Here is a 27,685-nt window from a genome sequence, read left to right as displayed (position 1 = left end):
GAACTCACTATGGCCATAAAAGCAGATGCTCATTTGTGCTTATTAGAAGCCCAAGCAACAGAAGCTCCCTTATGCACACACAACACAAAACAAGCAATTTGTGAAGAGGGGAAAGGATTCTTGCTGTTCCAAGCTGACTCTACTGTTTTCCTTGGCTAGGCAGGAGCAGGCCTAGGGGAGTAGGAGCTGTTACACTGGTGAGCCATCAGGCCTTCATAGACAGAAGCCATGTTGGAGGATGATCAACTGCCTCAAAGAAGCAGTGGGCCCCTGGATGGCATTGCTGGGGAAAAGGCAAAGGTACACTCACCCCGTAATGGGGGTGTCTGCAGGGGAAAGATCCCTTGAGAATGAGGGAAGGCACTGCGACGTGGGGAGTGTTTGTGAGTAGGAGACTGGGAATGAAAAGAGGTTGATTTCATAATTCTAGGAAAAAATGAAGTAGAAAGATCACAGATCTATAACAATATCCATGCAACACAAAATGATGTAGACAAATGTAAAGAGATGGTGCCTGAATACAGTCATAATCCTCAATGTATATATGTGACATGGGCGGGAATGAGACAGATGGGAGGAAAATGATGGAAGGGAGACACTGCTCAAGATACGACTATAGGGGCTGGGAAGATGGCTCAGTGGTAGAGCACTTGCCTTGCATGCATGAGGTCCTGGGTTCGATTCCCCAGCACCACATAAGCAAAAAGAAAAAAAGCCGGAAGTGGCGCTGTGGCTCAAGTAGTAGAGACTAGCCTTAAGCTGAAGAGCTGAGGGACAGCGGCCAGGCCCAGAGTTCAGGCCCCATGACTGGACCCCCCCCCCCCCAAAAAAAAAAAAAGCTGCTACTGTACACATTGAATTGAAACCCCTTTGTGCAATGATTTAAAGATCATATAAAGTAAAAAGTAAATAATGGTATAAACTATTATCAATGAACTGAATACTGAATGAATATAAATGAGTATCTTGGTTTTCTCATCACATGCATTAATGATATTTACTTATAGAAACTCTAGTTCTCCAGAAAGGATGCAAGTTTACTTACAAAGATACCATGCAGAAGTGGTGCTGTGGCTCAAGTGGTAGAGCGCTAGCGTTGAGCTGAAGAGCTGAGGGATAGTGCCCAGGCCCAGAGTTCAAGCCCCATGACCAACCAAAAAAAAATTACAAAGATACCATGCAAAGAACAGAGTATAAATTAAACACAAGACTGAATATTTTAAGTTAATTAAAAAAAAAAGACAAGAAAATGAAAGTAAAGAAAAAAAATGACTTGGCTTAGGCCCTAAAGTGACACTCAGAATTAAAGCTGAAATTCATACCATAAAAGGTCATTGATTTATTTCTGGTATTATGTAAGGTATGGCAGGAGCCATCTGTCTAGGCCTAATCATAAAATATTGTTAAGAAATATGGACTCAATCAAACACATTTCTTGTGGTACTTTAGTCATCGTATGAAAACTAGTAAGAATAATAAAAATGAGAGTATTTTGCTTGACAAAGAAAAATCTAAAAATGATGGCCTCATAAATTTCTATCAAAGGCACCAGGCAGGCCAATGTTTTTAAAAAGCACCTTGACTGCAGACAAATGCAGGTGTTGGCTGATTAAGAATCTCTGAAGAATGAGTGAGTCTTTAGGTGCTATATTAAACCGAATGGCTATTTAATAGCTGAGAATCCCAAGGAAAGGTTTGGGTGGTGAGGAAAACTATTAATTTTGATATCATATGTAAGACAGGATAGATATGTTTCTTTTGCAGGTGCACCCTCAAAGAAAACAAATGTTCATTTGCTTTTTTTTAAACATGGAAATGGTATCTTAAGACTCATTTAAGGACATTAAATGAAGATTCTGAGTGGAAAATCACAGTTCAATTGATTTTATTGGGAAGTATTTCCAGTTTTGAGTCAATGCTCCTCCTTACAGATTCTTTCATGGCTAATACTGAAAGTCCTCAGGGATGCACAGCTGTCTGTCCACAGAGAGAATACCGTGGAATCATAATGTCCACAGCAAAGAGGCTCATCCTGTAAGGTTAAAGAAAGACCCAAAAGGCTGCTTAGGTTGTGTCTCAAGCTGAGTTCCACACTCTACTTACCTTAGAAGACACATGCTGAAATTCCCATTTCCCAATCTAAGCCAGGAAATCTGGATTTCTCATGCCTCCCCAAGAAATCCTGAAACTCACAGAGCAACAAAAACCTAAAACAAAAAACCACCAAAGGGCTGTGGAAGGGGAGGAGGAGTTGGTGGGAGCTGTTCCTCCCTCAGCCCTGTCACAGTCTGGGGCGCAAGGGTGACAGACCCCACCTGAGTCCTCCTGCCCTTAACCCTCTCCTTTCTTCACTCCCGGAAGCAGAGTGGGCCATGCGGTCCAGTCAGAGAGCCACAGACAGGAAGAGGTCTTCGTGGGAAGTGGGAAAAGGGGTGGGAAGCAGTGGAGGGAGGGCTGGAGGGATTCGCCTAAGCATGCAACTTGATGAACAGACAGGATAAAGTACCTCTGTTCTCGTCCATATTTCTTGTCAAGATTGGGTCATAATGTATAGCTAAATTGAAATTATTCATTAGTGTATCTCAATGCAAATCACGGGCCAAATACACATCACTCTGTTGAAAACCTGAGGTCTACAAGCTTCAGGCATTGGTGTATCTCTGTGCAAGGTGTTTGGATTCTGCGGAGGTGGAGGTAAGGCTGCAGAGCAGGTGGCTGCATCTCTGGTCATGATGTGCAAAGATCAAGGCTACTCACCGTGGTGGAGGAAATGAAAACATAGTGGAGGGAAAGAGAAGAGCCAGGGAGAGGATGCAAGTTCTAGGTTTAAGACTTTCTGGGCTAAGAGCTGCAGAATTGATGATGGGGTGTATGGGAACAGAACCATGTTTGCACTAAACTTTGAAGCCTAGACCACTCTTTACCTTGTCTCAGGACTGATGAGAGAACAAAATCAGAGCCAACTTCCCCATCCCTCTCCTTCCCAGTGTGACCCAATGGGAGTCAATCAGCGCCATCTACGACATTACGTAGCAGAACACTGAGCTGAGATCTGAGCAACCTCTCCATCAAGCCACCTAATAAACTGGAAGGATAGGAAACAGAGCAACATGTTCCATAATTCCAGAGACATGCACTCACCTAAACCCTGAATGCAGATGCTCTAACAGAACTCACGGGTGAGTTTCTTGCAACCTAAGTTGCAACGTAAGGAGAGAAAAGAAGAGAAATTGTAATGATTCAAAGGGATTTGAGACATGCCAACAAGTACAAGGTATAGAAATGTCTTTGCCAACTGATTAAGGGAACCAGGTAATTAAGGAAATTCAAATGCTGCATGGATATCTGATGTTATTAAAGTTAGTACTGCTAGTTTTTAAAGTTGTTACAATGTTACAGTTTCACTTTCCAAATGTGCATTGCATGTATGTTTGTAGAGAAGCATATGGGTAAAATGACATAGTATCTGGGATTTGATTCCAAATAGCCCAAGGATGAGGAATGAAATCATACAAAAGGAACGAGGACTGAAATAAAACAATGTATATAGAGCCACAAACACTGTCGATTGGGCAACAGACACATTTCTTATTCAACAAAAGCCCTGTGTTCTTCAGAAAACTCAAATTTTTTGTCTCTGAGAAAACAATACTTTTAAAAAAAAATATGGCAGCTTTTCTTTTATAGAATTAACAAGTCAGAAGTTTAACTTGGCTTTACCCTGGGATCTGGATTTCATGTTAAGAACTGAAAAATCCCAAGAAAAAAGAGAAACTATTCACTATTTCAGTTCCTCCTTGCAATTTCTTATTCTCTTGTGTCCAAAATTATTCGGGACATAGACCAAAAACCATGAAACCATCTTCTGACAGCATCCAATCTATCCCAATTGGTGTCCTGGTCACCCTGATCCTTACAGGTGATCTCTAGTTCCAGTAAGGTGAGAGGAATGTAAATACATAGTCCCAGAAGGAAGAGTGAATATAATAAAAACACTACTCAAGCTACCCTTCCAATGGGCTAGTCAGAAGATCAGAATCAATTTCCCATGCTTGCTGTCCAACCAGTTCAGGATATTTATGCATCATCCCTGCTTAAACAACTCATTTCCAGTTGAGCCATTTCTTTAAAGATTGGTAAACCAAAGGTTCATAAAGTCATTGGCACTGTAAGTCCTTCTGGCACCACTAATTCCGCCAGAAATTTCTGCACAGACTTTGAGATGGCTATGGTTCCCTAACTGTGTAACGAGAACAGGGCACGAATACAGAATCTCTCCATCCTTCCACACCTGCTGCATTAGAACTAGAATCCCAGTAGATTCCTATACACATTACCATTTGGCGATTGATTCCTTAATTAACAGCTGAGAGGCTCTGTTGCCTGTGTCCACGCTACATTACTTAACAATACACAGTTTCTTGCAAATTGCCCATCTATCAGCCATTGTTTGTGTGTGTGTGTGTGTGTGTGTGTGTGCGCTCGCGCGTGCAGGCCTGGGCACCAGTCTGGGGGCTTAAACTCAGGGCCTGGAAGCTGTTTCTCAGCTTTTTTGCTCAAACACTTGATCTCAGCTCTACTTCTGGCTTTTTTGATGCTTCACTCAAAGCTAGCTCTCTAACACTTGATCTCAGCTCTACTTCTGTTTTTTTTTGTTGTTGTTGTTTTGGTGCTTCCCTGGAGATAAGAGTCTCATGAACGATCCTGCTTGAGCCGATTTCTAACCATGATCACCAGATTTCAGCCTTCTGACTAGCTAAGATTACAGGCGTGAGCTCCTGGTACCAAACTAGCAGCTATTCTTTTCTTGTCTTTTTTTTGCAACACATCTAAACACTAACTCTCCAAAGAGATCTTTTTAAGAGATTTTTTTAAAGTGCTCTCTTCCATGTTTATCAAAGAGTGATTCATCACAGGCTAAAAAAGAAAACACAAACTTTCAAGAGCAATCCACCACACCTGATAACTCAGGAACAGGCTCTGACTAGCCAGGAAAGCTTCTGGTTGCCCTTTCTCCTTGTAAGTAAGTTATGGAAGCCATTACCAGGCAAGGCAATGCAGATAAGTGTTGCTTCTCCTTGATCCTGTGTTCTCTTCAATTATACATGACAGGGTTATTGATCAACAACACCAAGGCCTGGAACTCTCCCCCAAAGTGGACTGTAACTGACTCAATGCTAACAGCTTGCTCTTCCTTTGTCTTTCCTTCTGTCCTGGGTAAGTGTCTGTCATCTGATAAGCAGCCTTGACATAAAAAAGAAGCAATCCATAAATTGCAACTTTCACTGAGGTATTTTTTTCAGTGAATAACACAAATTCAGGCCCTGCACACAAAGTGCCACACGGGAACATTCGAATCAATATTTAAGTTAGAATCTCTGTCCTGTTTTCTTCGCCTTCTCTCATCAAAAGCACAGAATCTGTAAAATTGACCTCAAAGACAATAAGTCAGGAGAATATATTGAAAGAGAAAATAAGTTCAGTTTTGTGCCTGATTTTTTTTTCTCTTTCACTTTTAAGCTTCTGTTTTTGATTGCACCGTTTAGAAAGAGCCATTCATCTTGAAAGCCCACATTTTCCCAAGGCCAAGTGATTGAGCAAAGAGTGACTTGGAATCCTAGAAAACAAAGCCTGAAGGAGAAAGGCAACAAGTTTGTCAAAAAAACCAAAGACTGATACAGGGATAAATGAGCCTCCCAAAAGGACACAGTGGTTAGTGGTTCTGATGGACAGCAGGAAAAGATGAAGAGAGTCAGAAAACTGGATCTTAGAAGCTGTGTAGGCCATGAGGAAAAGGTGTACTGTTCCACGGCCCTGAGTCAGGGGTCTGGGTATGAAGGAGAAGCCGGTAGATGGAGTCATGAGACATGAGCTACACACTCCGAGGCTCTAAGCCTTAAAGCGAGGGCTGTCTCCCAAGGAAACATAGGTCCCATATTTTCCTTGTTTGCAATAACTAGTTAATGTCTAGGATAATCTTACCAAACAAGCAGAAAAGGTCGTATGAACATATGACCATATAAGATAATACTAAGTGAAATGAACCCCAAGATAGGGACACAAGAGGTTTTTTTCTTTGTTGTTGCTGTTTTTAATGTACCATGTGGGTTTTGTTGTTATTGTTTCTTTTGTATGTTCTTCCCTCATGTCATAATCCTCGTTGTCACTGTATTTGATTCCAGTGCCCTGCGTCTTGTATATACACTTTTCTAATTTGGGGAAGGGAAGGGAAATAACGAAATGCTGAAACAAGGATACAGGTTGACCCATTGTAACAATGAGATGTTTCAACACTATGTTGAAAATGAACTTTACAACTTCGGGGAGCAGTGGGGTGGGGGGAGAGGACTTGGGGGGGTGGGGAGGGAAGGGATAGTAGGGGAAAAAACCAAGGAGAGGGTAACAATACTCGATAGGAAATGTACTCGTTACCTTACTCATGTAACTGTAACCCCTCTGTACAGTATCTACAATAACAAAATATTTTTTTTAAAAGAGAGAGGGGTCTGGCTTCTTAGCACAGCTTGAGCTACGGGGGCTGGGGGGTAATGGCTAAGGACACATACGGTCTTGTTGTTCACTATGAGGACACTTGTGGAATTTTCCTGAAGGTGTTAGACAGGGTCAGGGAGTCTGGAGTCAGGCCAAGGAGGATTCAAAGACCCTGAGCTTACTGACCAGGGGCTCTGGAGGGGGCAGATAAACCAACTCAGACATAGAAGCAATGGGCTTGAAACCATAAGCAGGCTTAGTGAACTGGAGTGAACTAGAACAGACATCAGTGCCCATTTTTGTTGCCACATGACAAGCCTCCAGGGAGCCTGGATCTGTCCCCAAAGAGGAAGGAAGAAAAATGAAGGGAAATCATAAGCCCTAAGAGCTTGAGAAAAGCTGGAAGAAACAAAGGTAGTTTTCTATCACATTCAGAAATGGTTAATTCCTGCTTATTTACAGTAGAGAAAAATCTATGCTACATTTTTGCAATTCCAACCTCACACTGCTTATAAGCTTGCATATATATAAATAGAAACAAATTATGTATGATTAAAGGTGAGAGGAAGAGAAAGGAGTCCATTTACTGGTTTTGGATTGATGTTTCCAACTTTATTAAAAAAGGTGAGCTTGTGGGTGTGACCTAAGGAACAGGTGGACTACAGTATGAAAATAAAAGAAAGATGGCTTAAATTGTCCTCTGTATCTGGAAAAGAACTATGAAGTAAAGAAATAAAGACCAAGTAAAGTGGGTATCTATCTATGAGGCATTCAGAGTTACCTTAGAAGATAGATAGAATTCATTTCAATTGTGAAAGTTATCTGTATCTCCCTAATCTAACCATATTAACTCTAGGTTCTGAGAACAGAACAAAATAATTACTAATAAACAAATACCTTCCCCACCCAGAATAGTTCATGTCTTCACTTTTCTCCATAAGCTATGCCAGCTTTTTCTACATTTGCATAATTAAATCATCCTCAAAATACTATGTGCTATTTATCCTGTGAAAATGGAATTTGCCTATTTAGTTATTTGCACCTATCAATTTTGCTAGGATAAGAGTTCTTGAAGAGTTACTAGCTAAGAAAAGATCTTATCTGCCTCTTGAGTACTTTGATCAGAGCAGAGTAATCACTTAGAAGCCTGGCAATTTTCTAAGTGAAAATGGAGGTGGCGAGCCAGCACAGGTCTCTCAGAATTCCAAGAATGACACTGTTACACACCACTGTGAATAATGTGGGTTCTGAGAACTGCTGGTCCCCAAGGGCCTTATGAACACCATTGCACAAAGAAAACAGACAGCACCTGCCCTAAGCACCTGTAGACACCTGAATGGGAACAGTAGTAGAGCCTGTTTTGACTGATAGTGAAGTTTTAGTCTTATACAAATGTAGAATGGCAAATCATTTGTAGAAAATCAAGCATGTATTTTTCAGCTGCCATCATCACCATCACTGGTGACTAATGGCATGTCTGCAAAACAAGAAACTCTGCCCTACTTGGCTAATGAGACATTTGGGACTCTGTTGTGAGACTATTCAGGATCAGAAGCAAATATCACTGCCCAGTTACCTTCATTAGTATCCATTACTATTATTAGTGTTAAAACAACAACAGCAACAGGGCTAGGAAGGAGGCTCAGTGGTAGAGCGCTTGCCTCGCATGCATGAGGCCTTGGGTTCGATTCCTCAGCACCACATAAAACAGAAAAAGCCGGAAGTGGTACTGTGGCTCAAGTGGTAGAACACTAGCTTTAAGCTGAAGAGTTGGAGGACAGAGCCCAGGCCCCATGACCGATAGAAAAGAAGAAGAAGAAGAAGAAAAACAAAAACAAAAACAAAAAACAAAAAAACAAGAACAACAGTGCTTTTGAAATATGAATAACTTGAATTACTTTCCATTGAATTTGAATTTCTGACAAAATAAAACTGAGAAAAAAATTAAGTACAGTGTATTTATTCTCAAGGAGAACATTATAAGGTCAATATAATTTCCAATTAAACAATATTAGAAAAAATATATTCACATAGCACTTATAGCAAATTTTATAAAATCTATTTTTATTTTTTAAAAAAGAAACCTTATAAACTATCTTAAGGCTTTAGATAGTAAAAATATAGTGTGTATACATGATGAGCCTGAAAATGCACTTACAGTCCTTAATTTTGACTGAATTATAGCTCTGAGCTATAACTCCAATGTTCAATGGTCATATGACCAAGACATCAACAGTAAATAATTAGGAGAGTAAGGGTAAACTATTCCAAATATGTCATCCTAAGGTATGACAAAGAGAATAGAACCTTAAATGGAACCATGTAAGGTTTAGATCTCTAAAAAGCAAGAATAACTCCCTCATGCCTTTTTTTAAACCATAGGCTCTTATTATACAGTATTTTCTTTTTATTTTGTATACTTTATTTTATATTTGTATATAGTTTATATATATTTCTATATTTTGTTTTTATTTTTATATTTTTATTTTATTTTAAAACTAATTTTAAATACAAAATAAGTTAATGATTAAAATGACAGAAATTTCATCTCTCATTAGTACTTTTGAATTATTACATATATATATATATATATATGGCTGTATATTAATGTATAAATCGGAACAATGTAACATTTTAGTGTTACTCACATAGCCATAATTCAGATTATTCATGCCCAAACAGTTAAGAATGAAATTTTATATTTATAATTGAAATATAAAATTAAGAAACTGAATTTACTTTACATATGTTCAAAGTTCTTATATGTAATCAAATGGCATAAGAAAATTAAACACAATAAGTAAAATTAAAAAATGACTGAATTTCTCATATGCTAAAATAAAATGTATAACACCACATGTCCAGACTGTAAAGTGAAGGTATGGCTCAAGTGGTAGGGAGGACAGCCTTTAGTGAAAAAGTTAAGGGATAATGCCTAAGCCCCCAGGTCAAGCCCCAGTACCAGAACTGCTACTACTACTACTACTAATAATAAAAACAAATGTCCAGACTGTGAAATGCAAATGATTCTTTTTCTTGGAAACATTACTAATATTCTTACCAAATAGTTCTTTAGGCTTTTGAGTGGATGCAACATTAATCTTAAAAAGTACCTAGTAAAATTAGTAACAAAATTGCTAAGGTTAAAACCAACTTTCCCTATGACTTGACATGAGCCAAATATACAACACATGATCTCATTGAAATATTTACCTAAAATGTCTTGGCAGATATGAACAATTGTTAAAATAAATATTTGCAACTATTAGTAAATTCAAATGAGGACCTTGCACAACACAATATGTCAATTAGTAGCATTGGGAAATATAAACAGATTCATGGATCATAAAATCCCTCCCTCCCTCTCTCCCTCCCTACTTCCCTTCTTTCCTTCCTTCCTTCCTTCCTTCCTTCCTTCCTTCCTTCCTTCCTTCCTTCCTTCCTTCCTTCCTTCCTTCCTTTTGTGATAGAACTGGGTCTTGAACTTAGAGCCTTGAACTCTTACTTGGCTTTTTAGATTTTTTTAAAATTGTTTTTGTGTCTGTCCTGGGGCTTGAACTCAGGGTCTGGGCTCTGTCCCTGAGCTTATTTTGCTCAAGGCTCAAGCTTAGTGCTCTACAGCCTGAGCCACAGCTCCACTTTTGGCTTTTTCCATAGTTTTGTGGGTTTTCCTACCCAGGCTGGCTTGAACAATGATCCTCAGATTTCATCCTCTTGAGTAGCCAGAATTACAGGTATGAGCCACCAGTGTCCAGTAATTGGCCCATTTCCGTGGCATTTTTCTTAAACTCTTACTTAGCTTTTATGCTCATGGCCCAAGGTATGATACCACTTGAGTCCCATCTCCAATTCTGGCTTTTTGCAAGTTAACTGGAGATAAAGAGTCTCTCAGATTTGTGCTGGTTTCAATCCACCATGCTCAGATCTCAGCTCTGTCTCCTGAGTATCCAGGGCTACAGGGTAAGCCTCCAGTGCCCAGCATAAAGTTCTTAGCATATTTCCATTCTAGGGCTTTGTGCTTGCTGGAAAATTGCAGAGGATTCTAATTCAGTATTTCTATACCCTGCAAGAGGCACTAAACGAAGGGCAAGAGCTAATTTAAAAAGAAGGCTCAGGTTGTAAGGAATAGCTCACTTAAAACACACACACACACACACACACACACACACACACACACACAAAACTTCACCTTTAAGAAGTCCTTGAAATGAAGTGATTCTCTTTTATCATTTAATTGCTCGTAGAACATTACATGGTATTGATTATCTAGAGATAAAGACCTAAGTCAGCCAAGCTCCTTTCTGATGGACCTCAAAGAACTCATTTAAAGGCCACTTTCCTCCTTGAGCTCTGGTATCTTCACAACTATGTTTCCAAAGACCTTGATTGTATTTAGTATATACATACATATACCTAGAATGATACGACTTTCATAGAGTATTCATCAAACTGTGATTTGTGATATACTATTCCCCATCTTTCTGTTGGGATTTTTCAATGAATAATTGCTTTTGATTTTATTTGAATAATTGGGATTCAAAAAGATAGTTAAAATGGCATCAAGTCCAGAGTGAATACAAATGAAATATGAATCTTACCAGGCATTAAGAATTTTCTATTATACTTCTACAATCCCCACATTAAAGGAGTTCTTTGTTGTGTGACATTTCCTGTACTTATCTATGCTATAAAAATCACATGTAATATTTAGTCTTTAAGAAAAGGCCTACTCAAATGTAATAGTATATCCCATTTTTTTTCAAAGCCTACAGTAGCATGAGTATGTCTCTCAGATAAGCGCTTCATTCTGAAGATTTCAAAATATAATGGATTATATTATCAAAACCCAAAGTCAATTTCACTGTTTGTGAAAGAAGTCTCTTGTTTTGTTTCACTATAATAAGATACATTCATGACTCTTACTCTGATTCCAATCATTTTAAATGGCACCATGGAAGGCCTATGCTATGGACTGAATATGCCTCTAACAATCAGATCTTGAAACTTAATGGCCAAGGAAGAAAGCATTAAGAGGTGGAGCCTTCCAGAGGTAATTAGGCCAGGAGGCTCCTCCCCTCATGAATGGGATAACTAACCACCCTTACTAAACAGACTTCGAAGTTTGGCCTCTTGCCTTCCTACATTCCACTATGTGTGCACACAGTTCTCTCCAGAAAAAAATCAGCTAGCTCTCACCCGTAATTGAACCTGCAACATCCTGATCTTAAACTTTCTAGCCCTTAGAATTGTGAGAAATAAACCTCTATTCTTTAGAAATGTCCTAATCTTATAGTAGCACAAAACTGATGAAGCCAGCATGAAACTCAAAACTCTGCTTATTATTCCAACTCAAAAGCTCTCTTTCTATTTGCAAACACTCAGGCTTGCATGCCAGGCATACTTGCCATCCCACAACAACAGCCCACCCAACACTCATTAATCTTGAATAGAGTACACCACCAGCATTATAGATGGTTTCTTTCAATTAATCCTCTCAACAACTCTATCGTGTAGCATCCTTTGTCTCTATTATACGCAGAAGGAAACTGAGAATAATGGGTATTCAGAAATCGTCACCAACTCACACAGCAAGAGGCAGAAGCTTAAACCAAAGTTCCCTAAAGCTCGGAAGCTGGGCTGTCACTATTATATTACCATTGAAGTCATGCTAAGAAAAAAATCTGTCCTGGGATACTATTGTGTCATTCTAAGAAAATCTGTCCTGGGTGACCATTGTGTTTCTCAGTGCACACTGAAATCAAACAAACGTCTACTAGGTAACCTGTATACCCTGTCTAGGAAGTAGACAAATGCCAAGTCTAGATCAGTTTTATTTCTGTCTAGTCTGATAGGTTTATTCAAGACGTAGTTAAATTGTACCTCAGAACCACATTCTAAATCAAAGGACCTGAGATTCTCATAAATTCAAGTCTGTACATTGCTTGGAATGCCTTGAGCCATCACCTCAGTGGCAAATCCTTTGTAGCCAGGGGAAAAGAGGCACCAGGTTTTGAGGAGAAAGAGAGTAACAGAAGAGGCATGAGAATGAAAGCGGGGAGAGAAGCCGGGTACCCCTGGCACATGCCTATAATTCTAGTCACTCAGGAGGCTGAGATCTGAGGATCACGATTCAAAGCCAGCCTGTGCAGAAAAACCCACGAGATGATTATCTCCAATAAACAACTCGGAAAAAAGCCAGAAGTGGTGTTGTGGTTCAAGTGGTGGAGCTCTAGCCTTGAGCACAAAGAAGCTCAGGGACAGCACCCAGGCCCAGAGTTCAAGCCTCAAGATGAGCAAAAAACAAAAAGGGGGCGGGGAGAGTCAAGGAGAAATGTAATTGTGACTGGAATGTATAAGTCTCTCCAGATACCTCTGGGGATTAGTGGCCTCCACAATCCTAACTAGCCATGCATGGTGAGTTGACACTCAACACTCATTTTGGATATCCTCTGACTGCCAGAGGACAGTAAGCATGTAACTGTTAATCCACAAAGAGTTGCTTAAAACGTGTCCCATGTCCTCTACGGAACATAGTTTGAAAAATAAAAATATTCACATACAGGTAATTGTGATATATAATGATGTGTGCCAGCGACTGTTATAAGAGATTATTGTAAGATCTTAAATGATCTTTTTAGTGCCTTTGCAATTTTTGCATATTCTGATCAGTAACAGGAGCTCAAAGTTACAGTCTCCAAGAAGGCGGAACCCTAAGGTCATCTATTCCTCAAGGTAGCTACAATAGCTGGGAAAACCACACTCAAAGTACAGCCCATTTGTCCTTAGCTGTCTCCCACTCTTGCCTGACAATTACCATATTTCTCTTAGTCCTATATAGCTAATGCCATTAGTAAATGGTTTCTAAATTCCATTTATTGGGGACAAAGGGAGAGCCTAGATGTGAAAAGTCTAAAAGGTTTCTAGATGCCCTGGGCCTTTGGGAAAGAAAAGCTACTATTTTCTTCCTGTACTCTCTCACTATTGGAGCTAGAACTAAGTTAAAGCTCAAGGTCAAAAAGAGCTGGTGGCTCATGCTTATAATCCTAGCTACTCAGGAGACTGAGGACCGTGGTTCAAAGCCAGCTCAGACAGGAAAGTCTGTGAAGTTCTTACCTCCAACTGATCACCAGAAAACCAGAAGTGGTGCTGTGACTCAAAGTGGTAGAACACTATCTCTGAGCAAAAGAGCTCAAGGACAACACTCAGGCACTGAGTTCAAGACCAGCAACTGACCAAACAAAACCCACAAAACTGCAAAACAAACAAACAAACAAACAAACAAGCAAACAAGAGAAAGCACAAGGTCAGAAGAAGTTGGAAAAGACTTGTGAGGGAAGCCGCTCTATGTGCCTTTCATTAAGTTTTGGACTTTAGGAGCCAATGAGTTCTGTAAGCCTGAGCACCACAGAGTCAGAGTAGTGGCTTCATTGAGGTTCATTTTCACAGTGTATCCTCAGGGACCTTGAAAGAAAAAGAGGACTCAGAGGTGTGGAAAAGAGACATGCATCCCCACCTTCACCCATCCAATGACAGAGCCAACACCTTAGCGCTCCCCAAGCATTTCCACAGACATTGGTTGTTTTCTTCTTTTTCATAAAAGAGTGTGAGTGGGATGAATACAGGAAAATAACTTCTTCCCATTTTATAAATACGGAAAACTCAGAAACAGTAGTTGGCTTTGCTAAGTCAAAATCAGTAAGGAGGTAGGGATGTAGCACAGAGGTAAGACATTAGATTAGCACGTGGATGACCTTGGGCTTAATTCCCAGTATCACCAAATTCACCAGCAACAATTATTGGTGGGAGACGGGCTGCACCAGAATCTTCATACTCCTAGATCACATGATTAGCTTCTAGCTCAGAAGGTGCAGGATTTAAACAAAGCCTGCAGAACTGGGCAATTAGAAGCATTAATAATTACTAAACTGTAAGCAAGAGCCAATAATGATACTCAGTAATTAATAATTATACTGATAATTACTAAATATATTGAGTAAACAGAATGGTCATATTTTCTATTATGGGTAAAATTTTAAATGATCCTATGTGTTCTGTTTTGTTTTGGTTTTTGGTCAGTAGGGGGGCTTGATCTCAGGGCCCGGGTACTGTCCCTGAGCTCTTTGGCTCAAGGCTAGTGCTCTAGCACTTGAGCCATAGCTCTAATTCTGGTTTTCTGGTGGTTAATTGTAGATGAGAGTCTCACAGAATTTCCTGCCTGGGCTGGCTTTGAACTGCTATCCTCAGATCTCAGCCTCCTCAGTAGCTAGGATTAGTCTGAGCCACCAGCACCCCAGCCCTGATCCTGTTAGATTTAAGAGCATTAACTCTGTGACATTAGACTATCCCTCCAAATACCCATGTTCTCTACCTAATCCATTGTGGATTTGTCACTGATGGCTATGCGGTCACTTTTATGGGGACTGATTTATAGGTTCTGGCCTGCACTGTCACTTGCACAAATGAAGTCCGGCGATTTATTGGCCCATAAGAAGTAGAACAGCTTTTATCTTTGACATGCTTAAGATTTGAGGCGCACTGAGTGTATTTAATTTGGGACTGGAGATGTATTCAAAGACTTGCTGAAGAGGGCTATGTTTACCTCAAACATACTCATTCTGATATTATTTTCTTTGATCATTTTATCTTTACAGATAAAAATGGTAATCAATTTAGTCTTCTACCTTCCATAAGCATTCTAGTTCTTTCTTGAACATTCTCCACTTCAATGATACCTCTTTTGGTCTTTGTTGACTAAAACGGTGTATGGTGTCTCAGATGTAGATAAATCTCAGTTCGCAAGGGACACAGCTGCGTGAGTGAGAAAGAAACTGGTCCCAACGGGAGGAAGTGAGAAAGTCCAGTGAGCAACGGCAGTGACTCAGCTCCTAATGCGCACAGAGGCACGGAGGAGATGTCACAATTGAACAAGAGTCTATGGGTAAATTGGAGATCATAGAAAAGTATGGAAATACGTTTATACGCAAGACAATGGCTTGCTATAAAGAAAAGACAAAGCTGAGCAGGGAAGAAAACATAGTCACCATGTTCTAGATCCTTCTGTGTCTGACTTAAGACTCAACAATAAAAACACTGGATTGTAGGTTAGCCCAATAATGTCCACACAGCTTAGGGGGCTGGGGCATGAGCAGCGTGCCTGGGTTCAGTGGAGGGGAGTGTGCAGCAGTGAAAGAGCTAATCTTTCTATTCTGTGGAAGATGGCAACAAACCTTGCCTAAAGCTGTGTCAAATCAGGAACTGGCAACATTGGTAGGATATCCAGGGATGTGAGGGTCTACACTAAGGAAATGAGTTGAAGAGTTGAAGTTATAACTTCAGAAGAGTGAGAAGTAATATCCAAGGTATGGAGATGCCACTGTTTTCCCAACAAGTCAGAAGTCATTTAATTCTTTAGCATCTGGGTATGATGTATATGCATAATTTTCATCAGGTTTAAAGGGATTGGCAGAATAGTTGAAACAAATGATACCAAATGCTTCAGTATTCTTAATATGCTATAAATATGCTGAAATTTGTTCTACTTAGTTTCTCCTGCCAGGTTAATATTGGTTATTTTTTTTCCTCTAACTCCCAAATTAAAAGAATTATCTTAAAGTCAAGGAAGAAAGAAATAAAGCCACCAAGAAAAAAAAAAAACATTAGGTAGTTGTCGTGGGAGCTCCAAAGAGGATTAAGTTGCTACAATCTGGAAAACTCCAAGGTAACTGTAACTCTGCCCAGGAATGGTGGCATGGATTTCTCTTAATTTACTGAAGCAATTTCTTAATTAAATATACTTTTCAACAACAGTGTGCAATTTTAAACTGTCATGCTTCGTTTAGAGCTCCAGGTTTCTGTTCCTTCTGTATTTTTGTTCAAGGCAGCCCAACTCTGACAACCAGTTAAGCCCCTGATCATGACTGGGGCTAGTTTGGGAAGATTTGGAGAATATCACGATGGTAAGAGTCCCTTTGGGAATGGGGTGGGGAAGATAATTAGAGTGATTACATAAACCATGTATTTGAAAACTTGTGGCTTTGCAGAATGTTTTAAAAATGAATAAAAAGTAATGTAGGAGATGTGTTTAAAAGCACTTAACGTTTGTTGAGGAAGAAGTGGATTTATTATGTCTTCCCTTGGAAAGAGGGGACACATTACGTGCTCATAAATTTGCTAAATTTAGACACTTGGATGCAGATCACCATTGAAAGCTGAAATCTCAGGAGGCAGCTTAGTGGGGCAAAGTACTTCCATGTTTAAGAGCCAGGAGGAGTGTGAAGGAGGGGTGGAGCAGGAAGCCTTTGACCTTGGAGAAGAAAGGAACTCTGGCTTGTAGGCCATCTGCTTCCCCTCTCACAGATCACCTTCCTTTCTCAGCTATCATCACCAAGTTTGGAGCAGCATACTTTGGACTCAGCTCTTATAATTTTGAAAAAATGAGATGCATTGTATATTCACAAACTGACATGATGATGGGAAACTCCTTGTGCAATTACTTTGAAATTTTATTTTTTTGGTTGTGAGGCTTGAATTCAAGGCCCGTGCAGTATCTCTGAGTTCTTTTGCTCTTTTGCTCAAGGCTAGCACTTGACCACTTGGAGCCACCACAGCTCTACCTCCAGTTTGCTAGTGGTTAATATGAGATAAGAGTCTGATCCTCAGATCTCAGTCTCCTGAGTAGCTAGGATTATAGGCATTTGCCACCAGTGTCTGGCTACTTTGAAAATTTTAGTATAAAAAAAATATTCAAGTCATTCTTTTTCCCACTATTTGCAATGATCAAGAGTGAAAGAGAGCAAGGATGACCTCGGCCAAGGTCATCCATGCTCATCAGGACTCCTTCAAGGTCATGCACATCAGACCAAAACTGATTCCTAACTCCCAGCCTCATCCTGTCTTGCTAGTTCACTCTTTCTCTAAACCTAGCATATTTATCATGGGTCATTAAGTACAAACCAAGTAGAATCAATTCTTCCATAAAATGAAAAGCAACTATACTTTTGTAGAATGTGTGTGTGTGTGTGTGTGTGTGTGTGTGTGTGTGTGTGTGTGGTTTGGGTAAAACTTTGGATAAAATCAAGTTTGGACACAGGGGACAATAAATGCCTAAGGAAAAACAAAATGACAAAGGATTGTAGGCAGTATTTTGTGCTGTACTAGCTCAAATGAAGAGGAAAAAAGGTACAAAAACCCATGGTATTCAAACTCTCTTACACGTTAAGAGATTGACTGCTATATGCCAACTAGCATGCCAATTGCTTTGAAAGATACAAAGAAAATAAGGCAGAGGTATGAGGGTTAGCAGCAAGATTCACTCCAAGTTACAGTAAGTTGAGCTATCAGAATCTGAAAATGGCTTTATAAAGGAGGCCCTAATAGTACTAAGGATGCACTGATGGCAGCTAAGTGCTATCTCACTGGGGATGGAGAAGGGTAATCACTATCCTCATGTAGGAACAGAAAATGGCAGCTCAAAGAGATAGCACTTATTGTACTAGCAACTAGAGTAACTATTCACATAGCCAGGACTTGAGCTGAAGTCTGACTCCAATCTCCAAGCTCCTCCTCTCCCTAGGCACCAAGAATGAATATCCAAGTGAGGATAGTGGAGATATTCTAGAGAGTTAACATGGTAATATCTTACATCTACGGGTTGGCGCATTAAGCACATCAGGTGGGCATTTTTTTAATCTTACAAATAACTCAGGTGTGTCAAATTTTTGTAATTTTAAAAATAATCGTAAGGTTAATTTTCATTGTTTGGCCTTAGGTAAAAATAAGAAGGTATCATTCACTTCTTGAGAATGCCAGTTGTTTGTGTTTCACAAGACACGTACATCACAAGTGGACCTCGGATGTTATTTATGGTAGACTGAGAAGCTAGGAGACCAGGAGTGCTCCCTGTCAGCAGCCATGGCCTCAGGATGCTGCTAGATGGAGGGTCCTATGCGACCCAATTCCAGATCAGGGGTTTTTGTTTTTGTTTTTGTTTTTTTTCAGGTACTCACAGAGAAGATGGAGGGCTACATCCATAGCCTTGCAAAAATAATACCTTTGAAGATTTGGAGAACTAGAAATAAGAAAATAATTATTCTCTTGAATCTGAGCCCTACTCTTCCAAGTAACAAATGGTTCTGATCAAAGCCGACTATGTGAGTATAAAATCCAGGAATCCTGCCCTCAGGAAAAGGGATGGCTGTATGGAGAAGCCTCCAGTTGACTGATGCTTGGCCCAGCAACCTGAAAGTAATTGTCTCTCGGTGCCTTCCATAAGTAATTGAGCCACCGATAAAGAGATACCTAGGTTTTCCTCTTTAGATGCAAACCAAGAATTGAAAACCCTTGTTTCTTTCCTACAGAATATTTTTTGAAAACCTTTTAATGAAGTCATCAAATTTAAAGGAGTTATTGAAAGGGAAATTAACAAAACAGAAGCAAAATGCAATCGTTCTTGGTGATTTGGGATTATGTTTGTTAAATATTAGGCTGACAAGCCTTTTTTAGAAAGCAAGACTTAGTTGGCGAAAGGCAATGGCTTAGTTACTGGTTCATTGTGTTTCTCTTAGGCCAATGGTCACTGAAGTCCTTTTCAGACAAAAATATGATGCAATGATTTCTCTGTATATAAAGTAATGATATAAACAGCAGAAATGAATTTCAAATAGAAGAAACTGAAGAGAATGCTGGGGATAATTATACAGCTATAGACAGAAAAAGTATGAGGAAAAGTAAAAAAAAAGGGGGGGGGATAGGAAAAGATCTTAGCATTAAGTGTTGAAAAAACAAACAAAAGAAAAAGCACTTACATTATCCCAGTGAAAGGCTTCTAAGGATGGTCTCGTTATTTTTATTAAATCAAACCAAATCTGCCAAGTGGACTTGACAATCAATGCTGTCATGGCAACTGAAGACAATAAACACAATCACTTGTACTACTTTCCCTAGGGATGCTATAACGTACTACCACAAATTGAATGGTTTCACCCAATAAAAATGTATGCTCTTATGTATGCAGGATACAGAAGTCTGAATCAAGAAGTGCATGGGTTTTGCTATTTCTTGGGGATGACAGAGAGCATCTACTCCAGCCTTCAATCTAGGCTCCAATGGTGGCAAATCAGCCTGAAGAACCTTGGATTTTATGGCACATAAGAGCATTCTCTTTGTGTGTTTAAGTCCTTGTGTCCAATGGGCTAGTGTGTGTGTGTGTGTGTGTGTGTGTGTGTGTGTGTGTGTGTGTGTGTGTCTGTCTGTCTGTCTGTCTGTCTGTCTGTCTGTGAGATACTGCATTTAGGGCCCACCCTATTCCAATATGGCCCCATCTTAACTTTATTCTGTGAGCTAACAGCCTCTTTCCCAAGCAGATTATATTCACAGGCTCTGAGGGTAGGTTTGACATAACTTTGTGGGAGGAGGGCACAATTTCGGTGGAGCAAAATATTCAAAGGTGTCCTTGTGCATAACCATTCCTCTCTAGTCTCCAGAATTTTTCCTGCTCAGCAATCACCACATGAACATGGTCGTCATTTACTAATATCTCCTTTTCTCTTTTCTGGTAAAGTTAAGCTTCTCAAAAATAGTTCTGATCTTTTATTTCCCATCTACAGCTCATCAACCCCAGCAGTAAGGATTATCCATCCTTCTCTCCTCCCTTCTAGACTCTGCCCTGGTTAGTTCCTCATGCTTGGCCTTCAAGACTCTCCCTGAATAGACATTAGGTGGACTTCCAGGGTTTGCCTGTGTTCATCCTTATTTCCGCACCTGGTAGCCTACCTAGGGCACTGGAGGGTCCTGTTTGCCAGCCTATCCCCTGCCCTTGACTTTAAACTCTCCAAGGGAAAGATCATGTCTTCTGCAGCCTTACGGCCTCAGCACCTAGTAAGGTCCAACACAGCCTAGTGCACAGAAATGTTTTTAACCAAATGAACAGTTATCTGCACTGAGTCATGTAGACTGAGGAAGTAACCAAGCAGGAAATAAACCATGTACTCTGAGTCTTGACTCCATCCAACTTTATGAAGCAACTAGGCAATAAACTGATAATTTAATTATTTTTCTATCAGTTAAAGGAAGTTATCTTCACCTTTCTGTGTCTTCCTGGTCCCTTGGACAAAGCAGGCACCCAACCATCAACTGCTAAAGGGAAATTAGTTTCTAGGGAATGGATAGAAAGGAGTAAGAATTACCCAGCAACCATTCACTGCCATACAGGGTTAGGTGCCGTAGAAATACAGGAAATGTACTCACTACCTTACTCATGTAACTGTAACCCCTCTGTATAGTATCTTTACAATAAAAATATATATTAAAAAAGAAATATTACCTTAATGCTGTCACTTTTCATTCATTTGCAGATTGATAGTACTGAACTGTAAGCCTTCGAATGAACCCTATTTTCTTTTTCTTTTTCTTTTTGCCAGAATTGGGGTTTCAATTCAGGGCCTCACATTTGCCAGGGAGGTGTTCTACTAATTGAGCCACTTACCGAGTCCTGTTCAGTTTACTTATATTTCAAATGAGCCATTACATTCTTTCCCTGGGACAACTTCAGATCTCAATCCTCCTACTCGTGGTGTCCTGAGCAGCTGAGACCATAGGTACACACAACCACCACTCAGTTTTTTGATTGGGGGGGGGGTAGTCTTACTAAAGTTTTTGCCTGGGGTTGGCCTTGAATCTTTTTTTGGGGGGGAGGTCCAGTTGTGGGGCCTCAACTCTGGGCCTGGGCGCTATCCCTCAGCTCTTCAGCTCAAGGCTAGTGCGCTACCACTTGAGCCATAGCACCACTTCCGGCTTTTTTCCCCCCTGCTTATGTGGTGCTGAGGAATCAAACCCAGGGCCTCCTGCATGCAAGGCAAGCGCTCTACCCCTGAGCCACCTTCCCAGCCCCCGGCCTTGAATCTTGATCCTACCAATCACTGCCTGGTTAGTAGCTGAGATGACAGGGTCTCCTCACATAGTCTTCTAATACACTCATTTTATGATAAATTTTAAATGTTAGTAGTACCTAGCATATTGCTTTATATTCAGAGATAGTAGGTATTGTTTTATATTAAAAAGTGCATTTGTATGTAAAGGTAGACATTAGCAACATATCTTAGCCTTCAGTATACAGTCAGGATCCACTAGGCCCCATTTTATATCTTTTTGAATGGTTCTAATTAGTTTATGAATTCATATTTCATAACTTTACTTACTCAGAGCTTTCCTAAAGAACAATGAAAAATACACTTTTTTGACATGAAGAGAATAAATTCCTACCTTGCAATACCATACAGGGCAACCAAACCTCTGTGGAAAAAAATCTAAGAGCCATTGTAAGAGCTTAATGGTTTTATTTTTTCTATTTTTAACACAGTGCTATTTCATTACCCAGGGAATAAGTACCCATTCATTATGTGCCAATTATTCTCTAACATTTTTAAAAGACTGAAATAGTAGGAAAATGGAAGAATGACAGAACATTAAGATATAACCATCCCATAGGATGGTCACTGGTGATCAAAATCTTCTATTCATGTCATCTGATACAACAGAAACTAGCCAAATATGTTACCAAACAACTTGAAAGATGTTACCAAATATGTTGCCAAATAACCCAGAGTAACTAAGAATGAGATTTTTTTTTAATTTTTTATTTCAACTAATTTAGATCTAAATATCTACATGATCCTTTTATGGTGCTAAATAACTTAAGCCTATGAAAATAATTGATTACTGAAATAAACTGCTACCTTACAACACTGTTCAAATTTTTTATTGTACTACCCAAATTATTGCATCATTTATCTTTCCAGAAGATTAAAAATAATCAAGAAATCAAGGCAGGAAACGCTATCTTTATCTTACCGGTTTTCCTTCTGCTGTTCTTCCACCCCCACCCCACCCCAGGCTTGGTCTCAAACCCAGGGCCTCATGCATGACAGGCAATTTCTCTTCCAGTGAACTACAGCCAAGGCCCTTTTGTAGTTTGTTTTAACTTACATTGAATGGAGTGTTTATTTTCTTGCCATTCCCACTTCAAGTGACAAAGAGAAGAAAACTTATCTGATGGGCAAGAAGAGAAAGAGAGGGACAGGGAAGAGGAAAGGGAGAGAGGGAGGGAGAGGAAGAGGATGAACTTGATCATGGATGTAAAACCTTGAGCTGCGAATCTTCACATGGTGACACCTAGATCAATTGTCATGCCAAGGCTTTACCTTATGAACTGACATTTTGTGACAAGCATTTGCCTGCCTTGCTTTGCTAAATGAATACGGGACAGTATTCTTCCACCTTTTGAGATGTGTGGACACTAGATTTACTTTCCATGTAATTTTTAAATAGAAAAACTGCTAAAGTTAGGTATGTCTACAAAGATGACTGGAAAACAACAACAATAAGAACAACAACAAAACAGAATTTGGAGATAAAAGAATTTATTTAAAGCTAGAAATACTCATTGGACCCAAATGGTAAATGGCGATGAGTGTGTTTTTCTGGACAACTGAGGCCAAATATGTGTGTGTCCTAATCAATATATCGAGTTCTTATTTAAAAGTATGAAACTCCACAAGTCAGGTAATTATTTTTTGGTATTTCTGCCTGTTTGTTATCTTGAAATGGTTAAAAGCACGGTCCCAGAAGCTACACAGCATTGGGCTGGAATCTCAAGTTCAATACTTAGTGTGTGACCTTAGGCAAATGACTCAGCCACCAGAAGATCCAGGTCCCTCAGCTGTAAAAGAAGGATTTAAAAACCACTTGCTCTTTCACAAGGATGCACAGAGAGTAAAAATTTCCATGCACAGTGCTTAGTACAGTTGCTTGGCACGTGGGAAAAGCTATCTATCAGCTATGGATAGTGTTTTCATTATCCTTGAGTGGCTTAGAACAGCTCTCCTTACTTATCAGATTTAGGAAGCCAACACAGAGGAAATGATAGCTGTATCCATTTATTATCCCCAGAATGGCTGGGGATAATAATCACATCCCAGGTACAGCAAAGCTGAAGTAGGAAGCCAAGTAAGCTGCTCAGAGGACTGCAGATACCACTGCCTTTAAAATCTCAACTTTATCTTCTCCTATACCAGGAAATTGCACCCCCCCCCTCGTCCCCCCCCCACAATTTTCTGATTAAGCAGGAATTACTTTCGTGTTAAGGGTAAACATCTCCTGATATCCAACAACCCTGAGAAAAGACTTACTTTCCCTTCCAGAATTTCTCGTTACAACTGTACACATAGGCATATCATTTGACAAAAAGTGCTATTACACTGTATTTGTTATTTTGCATGCTATTTTGTATTAAAAAAAAAAAAACTATCTTCCCATTGCATTCACTGGAGGTCTACATGTTGATTGATAGCAGGACTCCAACCTTTAAGTGCATAGTGGGAGTAAAAAAAAAAAGTGTTTTCAAAGAAGTGATCGTTGGAAGAAAACAGACCCCACTTTCAATAATGGCTTCTCGAAAACCTAGGTAGCCTATGAGGTTGAAATCAATTTCAAAAGCAAGTAAAACTCAGAGGCTTTTTTTTTTTTTAATGAAAACATTGGAGAGAAAGAGGACGTAGGCTTAGGGTGCGCGGTGTAACACACCCCATTGCCCACACAGCTATTACTCCAGGAATGTGAAACTTGCAGAATTTAACTTTTAATAAAACGAGAACTCGCTGTTAGTAACCTCAGTATATTTTCAGGGTTTAGAACGCTTATTTTATCTAGATCACAGTTCTTTCAGCCTTGGCAGCAGAAAATTATTTCTGAGTGCTAAACAAATATGAAAAAAATATGGGTCTGGCCTAGAGCTTGCTTTCCCCTGCCAGGCTGGGCTCTCTCCAGAGGCCCATGTGTGAGTTCTTAGCCTCTGAATGCCACCATGGCTCGGATAAGCCAATCTGTATACTTAAGTGTCCAGGGCACGCTCCAACAACTTTTATCTGGAAGTCTGAGCACATCACTTCTGGGATTCAATTCTACCCTGCCAGGACTTAGAGACAAGGATGAAATTAGATTTCATCTACCAATGTTTGCTTTTACCCTCTTTTTATTTTCTTACCATGGTTTCTGCTTTAAAAAATCAAGAGTGGGTTTGCTATTCCACTCATAGATAATGAACAGACAGCTATTGGGAAAGAATTTGTATTAGAAAAGACATCTACTGGCTTAAAGAGATGATATGCACCATTCAAACTTGAACAAGAGTTTGTAAAACTGGATTTACCCTGAAAGTGGCCCAAAATAATGGACTGTAAGCTGTGACTCACAGGGAGTATCAGCTGGGGATGGGAATAGGAGAGCTGCAGAGTAGAGATTACAGGGGCAATAGAAAATGCCCAGCTGGGGAGAAAGACCTTTGGGAGCAAAGCTCTCGTCACACATCAGGTCCAGACACCTAGCATCTTGGCAGAAAGGCAGGCAAGATGGCTAGTCTAGCTCTAGCAGGCTGATAGCCTAGGATAGCTTCAAAAGGGGAATTTCATATCCAAGTGGCCTTTGCTTTCTTACCAGGTAAACCCTTTTGAGCAAATCTGTAACCCAAAGTAAGATCCTATGCCAAACTGATGGGCACTCAGATAGAGTGAACCTTCTTTCAATATCAGGGAAGGGGAGGGGTAGGGAAGACTTTCCCGACCTCTATGTGGGAGAAGAGAGCAGCTAGTAATGAGAAAACCCAGCGGCCATCCACACCATTATCCTCCCCCCGCCTCTAATTTTCCCTCATAGGAAGTTACTGGCCAAAGGAAATAGTTTTTGCACTGCAAGAAAACTTAATGAGGGTGAGTCATCTTATATTAATAAGTAACCTTTATGAAATGAGCCGTGTCACTCTCGCTAGGCTATTCACAGGGAAAATGACACAAAAAGAGTTTAGGGAAATGGTTTTCTTTCTCTTCTGGCCTTCGGGACAGCTGTTCTCCAAGGTGGCCTGCAGGCCTATAGCATCAGCATTACCTGGAAGCTTGTGGGGGATTCAGATTCTATGGTCCCACCCAGATCTATTGAATCAGGTGCTCTGGGGTGTGTGTTCAGTGTGGTTCTGAGGCAAGTTCTAAAGGAAAGAGCTTGAACAGGTCATGATATACCTCAATACACTAAGGCTAAAGTATGTGACTGAGCATAGCAGCTTATGCCTGTAATCTTAGCTGCTTACGAATAGAGATTGGGAGGATCCTAGTTCAAGGTTAGCCCCAGCAAAATAAATAAACAAATAATAAACTCCATCTCAGTCATGAAGGCTGGGTACATGCCTGTCATCTCAGCTACTATAAACTACAAGAACTATAAATAAGAAAATCACAGTTTAGGCCAGCCCAGCTACAAACTCAAGATCCTACTTGAAACATAAGAAGCGGGAAGGGTTGGGGTATGGTGGTGGGGTACCTGACTAGCACGAACAAGGGCCTACATTCAAGCCCCAGGATTGGGGTGGAGGGGAGGCGAAAAACAAAGGCTTAAAGCAAGGATGTGAAGATCGACTTAGATATGGCCCTGACTTTCAAATGGCCCATAAACTTCTGGGCTCTTTTCTTCCTCTAGGAGAGAAGCTATTTTTATTGTTCTTATTTCTTAGTGGGATTTCTAGTGACTGTAGCATCACAGGCACTCAGTAAGCCTGCAGTGTATCGAGCTGTAGGTCCACTCAGGAATTTTCATCAACCCTACACTACAATTCACCACTAACCCTAATGCCACCCAGCTGAGTACACATAGGCCACTGCGAACTTACGAGTAGTCATCTGTCAGTCCAATCCTTGCAAACATCCCAAGCCATAGACAGTATTTTTAGTTCCCCTCTGTGCAGGAAAAATGGAGGCTCAAAATATTAAAGCTACCTCATCCAGGGTCATACACCTAAAAAAGTGTCACTGCCAGTGTCTGTCTCAGAAATATCCACTTCCAAAGTGTAACGCAGGGGCATGATTGTCCCCAAAGCTTCTCATGCTGAAGCTGATTATCATCTCGCCATTCTCACCAGGCTTATCTTACAAGTGCAGTCAGTAGACCTCATTTCCAGTGGTCAAACACTAAGATAACCAACTACTAGAGGATCTAGGCTTTCACAAGCCAGAAAGAAAATTCTTAAAGTAGATCTGAAACAGAGGGTTGCCAGCTTGTAATTTTGCCAAGTACATCCCCCTCTCCCAAGGATTAAGTATCAACATCACTTCCAACAAGGAAAAAAAATACTATGCCAAAACAAAGTACAAAGGACCTAATTTTATAATAAAAGAGAAACAATCCATTGCGTTACATATTTTCTCATACACAATGAGCATTGTGTCCCGCCTTTCTCATTTTTCATAGCTTTGGCATTTGGTTTTCAGGGAGCTCAAGAAAGTAGAGAATGGTAGGGAAAGTACACTCATGGGCTATTCTGCCCTTACTGGTCATAAGAAAGTGGGCACAAGGGCCAAGCTAGGGCAGCCTTGGACCACCAGATCTTAAACTTCAGTGTGCATCAGAATGAGCTGCAGGGTTGTTGTCTGGGTGGAGCATTCAACCCAAGCAGGCTGGGAAGAATGGGATGGAGTGAGTGTGGCCTCCATACCCAAAGGAATGGATGGCAGAGCTGTGGACCCCACATTCTGCACTAGCATTGAGGCTAAGGTGGAAGAGAAAGCAATACAGGTGGGCTGACATAGGTCTGAAGTGAGTCTGTGGTATGCTTTGGGAGCTGCAGCCAGCAATTAAGTAATGGCTCTCCCACCATTATCACTTTGGCTATGTCATTCTATGTCTCATTAGAGGTCTAAGAGCCCTTTGACATCTGCCATCCATTATTATCTTGTGACACTTCAGGGCCAGGAGAGTTGAGAGTTGTGTGATTGGGCTGGGGGTGGGGGGGTGGTTACTGGAGGCTCAGGAGCTTCTAGAGTCAAAGACTGTGAGTACTGAGAAAGGAAAGAGGGATTCATGCCATAAGGCAAGACCTTACCTTACTAGGAGGTGGTCCATGGTCATCCAAGTAAGTGGAATTCCCTAGGGGGGAGAAAGGAGAAAAAGTCAATGAGTTAATTGTTCAAGCCCCAAATGAATTTGGCACAAAATATTTAGACAACTATACCCCCCTCCCAAAAAATAGGTCCCTTATCACCAGTGTGACCAGCTTTTGCTGACATTACATGCTTACTTCACGGTTTCAATAGTTATAAATTTTATTTATTTATATATGTATATATACACACGTATGTGTGTACATGCCCTCCCCACA

General features: G+C 40.3%; 1 protein-coding gene across 1 annotated transcript in view; it reads right to left on the bottom strand.

The window, feature by feature from the left end:
* The window catches only part of Ust (uronyl 2-sulfotransferase), a 256,159-nt gene that overhangs the window by 124,290 nt on the left and 104,184 nt on the right, over positions 1-27,685 (bottom strand). The window contains exon 2 of the mRNA XM_042677320.1: positions 27,410-27,453. Coding sequence (XP_042533254.1) covers positions 27,410-27,453 — 44 coding nt within the window. The remainder of the gene's footprint in view (positions 1-27,409; positions 27,454-27,685) is intronic.

The sequence above is a fragment of the Dipodomys spectabilis genome, unplaced genomic scaffold (genome assembly GCF_019054845.1).
Source record: "Dipodomys spectabilis isolate Male_0828 unplaced genomic scaffold, ASM1905484v1 ptg000001l, whole genome shotgun sequence".
Lineage (NCBI taxonomy): Eukaryota > Metazoa > Chordata > Mammalia > Rodentia > Heteromyidae > Dipodomys > Dipodomys spectabilis.
This window is presented reverse-complemented; position numbering and strand designations above follow the sequence as displayed.